The sequence below is a fragment of the Austrofundulus limnaeus genome, unplaced genomic scaffold (assembly GCF_001266775.1).
Source record: "Austrofundulus limnaeus strain Quisiro unplaced genomic scaffold, Austrofundulus_limnaeus-1.0 Scaffold432, whole genome shotgun sequence".
NCBI lineage: Eukaryota > Metazoa > Chordata > Actinopteri > Cyprinodontiformes > Rivulidae > Austrofundulus > Austrofundulus limnaeus.
Window position 1 is genome coordinate 344,843 of NW_013952834.1, and position 6,422 is coordinate 351,264.

At 39.7% G+C, this 6,422-nt stretch overlaps 1 protein-coding gene across 2 annotated transcripts in view; it reads right to left on the reverse strand.

Moving 5' to 3' along the window:
- Positions 1–258: 258 nt before the first annotated feature.
- The window catches only part of LOC106529266 (fibroblast growth factor 14), a 53,538-nt gene continuing 47,374 nt past the window's right edge, over positions 259–6,422 (reverse strand). For both annotated transcript variants that reach the window (XM_014024630.1, XM_014024629.1), the window contains 2 exons: positions 5,797–5,995; positions 259–5,694 (listed from right to left, as the gene is read on the reverse strand). In XM_014024630.1, coding sequence (XP_013880084.1) covers positions 5,546–5,694; positions 5,797–5,995 — 348 coding nt within the window. In that variant the 3' untranslated portion in view covers positions 259–5,545. The remainder of the gene's footprint in view (positions 5,695–5,796; positions 5,996–6,422) is intronic.

Genomic DNA, 6,422 nt, shown 5'->3' on the forward strand with positions numbered 1-6,422 from the left:
AAAGCACCTTGGCATAAAAATGCAGCTCGGTTACCGACATCATCACCTCCTCTGTGAGACTGCATTTCATTAAACACCTGTTTTTGCACAAGCAGTTAACCTTTCTTGAAGCAGAAGCCGGATGCCTTTTCTCGATATAAAAATAAATAAATAAATTCGGGCGAAGATTGAATCAGATGTGGATGACTGTGTAACAGTGGGATGCTTTGAAACATTTAACTTTTCTGTCTAACATCAAGAAATGAGTCCAGCCACGCCTCCTTTGTATAAATCCTTTATTCAATATTATTATTTTCTGCGTGTATACAATAGATCGGACACAAACTGTACAGTGCAGACAAACTGTTTGCATAATATATGTAAAGTTAACTGTACACGTACTGACAGACAGAGTAATCTTCTCTAAGGTTGGCACCAGTCACAGTTTGGCTAATAGCTGATGTGGTTTGCACAGGGAGGAAACAACACGGGTGTATTTTACACACCAGTTTCTGTCATTAGCATCGTAGGACTGCCGTACCCTGTTTCACATTTAAAACCTGAAGAAAGTTGGTGGACAGAGGATTTTTTAAAATGTTGTAACACAACAGAAAACTCACATCACAACTCAAACAAAGAAGCGCTTCGCATTCACTGAAGAGACCTTCTGGGTGACGCTAGAGATTGTCTGAATCTGTTYGTCCAATTTCCTTAATCCAGCTTGAAAACTGCTTTAATCCATCATTGTTAAAAGACGACACAAAGGAGATCAAAAATGACTTCTTCATGCGTTTCATATGTGTATAATTTCCTGCTCTCAGCTAAGAGAATTCAAACACGATGCTCAGTGTTTCTCGTCAGGCATGCATTAGCGCAAACGCTGTATTTGAAGTCATTTTGAGTTTTTGCTTTGTTGTCGCCATGATGGGGTTTCTGTTTAACCGGAAACAAACACATGCTCGCCAACCGTCTCCACTGAGAACTACCTGCGCAAACCAACAGCAGATAAAAGTCAAAAGTTGCACTGGTCAAAACAAAAAACTAAATAAAAAAGTTCTTTCATCACAACATGCATTTGTCMATCATTACTCCTTTTCAAAAAAACAAACAAAAAAACCCAACATGCAACAAGTGGGGGGGAATGGAGAGTAAGAGGAAAGTGGAGGAAGAAGTTCTCTGTCTGCATGGTTACACAACAAGCAGAGAGCGAAAGCAAGCATAGTTCTAGTGAACAGAAGATTGGGGATCAAAAGATAATTGAAAAGTAAAATAGGATGAGTTTGTATCTGCTGTGTGTGTGTGAGAGAGAGTGCTCAGAGGGAGAAAGAAGAAACAGTTGGGATGAAAAAGAGCAGTCCTCAGATTCAAATGTAATAAGGCAGTCTTTTGAAAGAGGAATAAAGCGGAGAATAAAAAAAAAGAAAGAAAAGAAAACCTGAGGGAGGCAGGCTACGTTATGAGTGCTAACCATTACATGTTCCTGTGGCTCTAAAGTGCTCCTGCACTGCAGTGGTCAGGTCACAAAAGCTTTTTCTTCCCTCTCTCTCTCTCTTTTGTTCTCTCCATCGTCTTGTGTCCATTTTGTGCCTCCAAGACTTGTGATTTCGGAGCCAGAGGCCACGAGGGGCAAACTAAGATGGCTACATGTGTGAGCCGAGTGGTCCTTGTCTGTGGAAAATTTGAAAAGTCACCCGGAGTTGCTGCGATTGCGCACGTCTAATTAAATCAGCTGCTCTCTTCCTGCGCTGCGAGATCTTTCATAATTGTGGCCGTGGTACCTGGCTAACCATCAGTGGAAACAAAATCTCTCAGGAGATGCAGCCGGTAATTGCACCACCGTTGTTTGAACTGTGAGTAGCAGCTTGGAAACACTATGGTAGAACACGGTCTTTGGTCAGTATCCAGGAACCCCCCACCACCCCTTTTTTTTTAAAATATTCCCGCCCCCCCTCTGCCCTCAAACATTAATCTGTGAGCATATCCCACAGATCTCAACAAAATGCTTTTTGCATGATGGGAACCCTAGTGTGAACCTAACAAGTTGGATTTCTCCCTCAGCCAGCAGATTAAAAAGGACTGCTGTCCTGTTTCCTTTCATTTATTCTACAAAAAATAAAAAATAAAAAAACCTTTAAATATCCTCATATTGTTTCTTAGACACATGTAGCTGAGACAACACGGGATACATTGGAAATTAAACCTGATTGTCAGGAAATATTTGATCCCTTTTTTTTTCTCTTTTTTTTGCCCCTAAATGCGACACAACGGTTAGTAAAYAAAGGTTACATCCACATTTCTTTTACGTGAGACGAGCACAACACCAGACTTGTTCCTCATTAACATTATCCCACGGAACATTAGACAGAACAGAGCTGAAGTCGAACCACTTTGAGGGTAAAAAGAAACTTAAAAAACAAGTTTAACACAGACCTACAGCTGCTCTGGATCCTAAATCTTGACCCAAGCTGGGGATGAGAGGCACTCACATAGATTTATTTCTTTATTATTATTTCTTTTTTTTTTTTTGTTCCCCTCATGATCCAACACTAAAAACACATTTCTTACACACTTGCAGAACTTCTGTATCAAGGTTACAGCTTAACAATTGAAAAAAACCCTATTTTCTTTAAAGGCCAAAAAGGAAAAATAAAAAATTTTTAAAAAAGAACATCTTTGTTATCACGTCCGTATGATTTAGTTCATGTAATAAAATGTGCTGGTCAGCCTCACACACACACATTGGTACATGAATGCAAAAAAACAGCTAATGAGATCAGAGGAAAGGAGTGAAAAATGTGGCGTATGTGTGAGAAATCTCAGAAATGTCAATTAGAAACACTGTGAGGTCGTTAACGTCCTCCGTACAAAGCGGGAGATTCAACGCCGGTGTGCAGCAGACCTGGTGCCGGGGCGGCGTTTGTTTGGGGGCCGGCTGCTCATTTCATGTGTGTGTGTGTGTGTGTGTGTGTAGGGAGGGTCACGCGGCCTTGATTTCTGCTGCTGCTTTGTCTTGTTGCTCCCTTTGTAGTTGTGTCGACACAGGCAGAGGTCATTAATCTTCGGCAAACAGGACAGTGTTTCAATCATCTGATTTAAAATGCAAAGGGGGTYATTGTGGCCAAAATTGGGATTCAAAGCACGGCGTCTGTTTTCGTCAATTAAAAGCAGACAATCTGTTATCCTTAGCCTTATTTAACGTGGGCCTCGTTGTGGCTGACATTAATTCAGAGCGTGGGATCACAGTATTACATACGTCTGACCACTAGTGTGTTTCTCAGAGTGATTGGCATCTTTCGGTCTAAGAAAGACGAGTAAACAGAAAGAAAATTAGTGCCATGTTGGCCTTCACAGTGAGAGGGTGGTTTAATGCTTTTTCTTTTTTTTTTAAATTTCAATCTATCTTGCATTAAAGGTCTTCAAGGTGTGAACAAAGCCATGTTTTAATGTTGATTAATACCGGAGTCGATGTGCAACGTTTCGTTTGGGTGGTTTTCTTCGTGCTCGTTAGAAACTGCATTGATTAGAGATCTTTAAAGTCCATTGTGCAGGCTGATTTAAAGCCATTGTGTAATTGAGACAATTTTGGTATCATCAAAAAATACTTTACTGTGATCATAAAAGGCTATAGCTCATACAAAAGGTAATTGACAAAAACAAATAAATAAATAAAATCATAGAATTGGAGTCATATTATGCAAGGCCTGCAAGTACATTTTCAAGCTACTTTTCTATGAAGGTACAACAGGGAATAATTCTGTATCTGATTTAAGTTTTAGACGTGGTTTGATCATTTTAAAACACACCATTTTTATTTGTCGACACAGCAAAACCTTCTACACGAGTGCTTGGCCATATTACTACTAAAAAAGGCACATAGAAGGTGGGTGTTGAAAGAGGAGAAAACAGAAGTTGTGAAGCATTTTCTTGTAAAGACATTTGAGAAACTGAAGTATTATCCCTTTGTGAAATGCAGGAACAAGCAAGAGCCCCATGAAAGTCTATTGAAGAAGCAAAAACAAAGCATAAAAGAGGCAAAGTGGTTCCAGAAAACATAAAAAAGGGGTAAACACTAGCAAGGCGATGCAGACGTTGCTCTTTTTCTCTCGGTGTGAACGGCCAGATTACGAAACGGTTTTCAGCTTTTCCCTTGATAAAGGGTGGTTTCATGGCATTTGTTCTAAAGTTTGTGTTTGCATTTAAACTTCTCTGAGATTTGATTTCTGCAAGGTGAAATGATTAAAAAAAGTAAAAAAATGTAAAAAGTGTGGGGAAAAAACCCAAAAAGTGACTTGTGCTGCAAAACATTTTTTTTTCTGTGCCTAAAAGAGGTTAAACCTAGCTTCATATTGAGAAATTACACATCGTACTCGAAGTGCTTAAGTGGTGGTAACAGTCTAAAGACGTCATAAACAGGCAACTTTATATTTGATGATAATACTTTTGAACCTTTGGTTGAGTGTTCTGAATAAATTAACTATGGTAATATTGTTAGAATATGTTAGGATTACTTGAATAATTCTGGATTGTAAGAAGTCCCAATTACACAGGCTCTAACTCACAGCAACTGGTCATCACTCACTAATACCCTGATTCCTTCTTTAGTGTTCAAGTACTTGGGAAGGCAATAGGTCCTCAACACAACTCAGTCTATAATTTCTGCTACTCTATGTAAACACTGACTGCTACCATGCTGTTCAGACTCCAGAAACCCTCAGATGCTCTCCTTGTTGCTACAAGCTGGGAATTTGYGGGAATTGTTCTTGTTGACTGATCTTGGCCTCTCCTGAGCTGGAGTTGTGTACGTGATGTAAAAGCTGTAAGGCTTTCTCTTTACAGTGAGGGATAAAAAAAGGAGAGGTGAGTTTACCTTGTWTGTTAAAGCACTATTTCCCCATGCATTTCCTTGTAATTTTAGCAGAGAACGTTCTGTTCTAAATGTTAATTGATTGATGACTAAGCATTCTCTGAATCATCAGTGTTTGGTATTTAAAATGCTCTCTTTGCCGACTGTTTGCTGATGCTTTTAATGTACTTAAAGATCGAATCCAAGCAGTCGATTTCGAGTGGAGTTGGTGTGAATGTGTGTCCGCGGGCCATCAGTACGCGAGCGAACCTGGGAACAGAAAACTACAGGAAAAAGGAGCCTCGTTGTTGTGAACTGTCTCAAAAACAAAAGCGAGGGGAAAGAAGAGTGAGAATGGCATTTTTTTGTATTGTTTATATTTTTTCATGTTCTCCTGACCCGTGTGAGAACATATGCCAGTGTCCCAGTTCTGAAAGATATGTCTGGTAGGTTTTACCATCTTCTTTTCCCACCACCAACTGTATTGCAGTCCCTCTGGCGCTGCCCCACAACACTGTCCAGTAGGGAGAGGCGAGGCCAGATTTCAGCCCCATAACGGTCCTTTTAGAGCTTATCTCTATTATTTGTTTATTACCTTGTGTTACAGTTTTTTATTTATTTATTTTATTTTTTTTGAGAGCGCAGCAGTGGGGCAAGTTTGTGGTTTTTCCTGGCCTCCAGTCAGCCGGGGTGGGGGGGATCAGGCTGAAATGYTGGGTGGGGTTATGTCTCCTCCTTGCTGGGTTTGCTGACTGGTTTGCCCCCATTCATGACCACAGGCTCGCAGGTTGTGCTTTTGGAAGGCGGGCCCCCTGCGAGTTTAGGCACCGCCTCTCCTACATCGTGTAACGATGGCTCTCGGTACATTGCAACTAGAAAACATTGAAAGAAGAACAGAAAACAACTTGGTTACAGAACTTTTTTTATATATATAAATAAATCAGACTAAAACTGATTGAACTCCTGTTTGTCACCTTCTATAGGTTTAGGCAGGAAGTGAGCAGCTGGTTTGGTCTTCTTGACCCTGTTGCCTTTCATGACCTGTCCCTCTTTATTGAGGCCCAGAAACCAGGCCCGGCCCGACTCCTTCTGTCTGTAGAGCATTGAGCTGTAGATCACATAGTAGTTCTCAAACACCGACTCTTTAAACTTGCACTCAGCTGTAAACAGTTCCTGGAAAGACATACAGACACAATGATCATATAATTTAACCGCAACACTAACACAAACTCTCAAATCTACGTAGTCCTCATAAATAAAATGACAGCAGAGAAGAATTTAGAAGGTAATAAAACTCAGACAAAGATTAAATTGCTGCACGCACATACAGCTCCAGGGGACACTGTAAACATCTGTTCACTTAGAGAAATCTGTAACTGTGGAATATTTACCTCATTTTATGCATTTAAAATGAGATCACTGATATTTTAATGAATGTTGTAATCACAAGTATCACAGTGCAGCAGAACATGTCAAGTTGCCTACATTTTAAACATTTGTCAATATTTACTCCATTCAGCTTAATTATATAGTAGCTATATATATATATTTTTTTATTTTTTTATTTTTATTTTATTTATATATATGTACTGTATATATA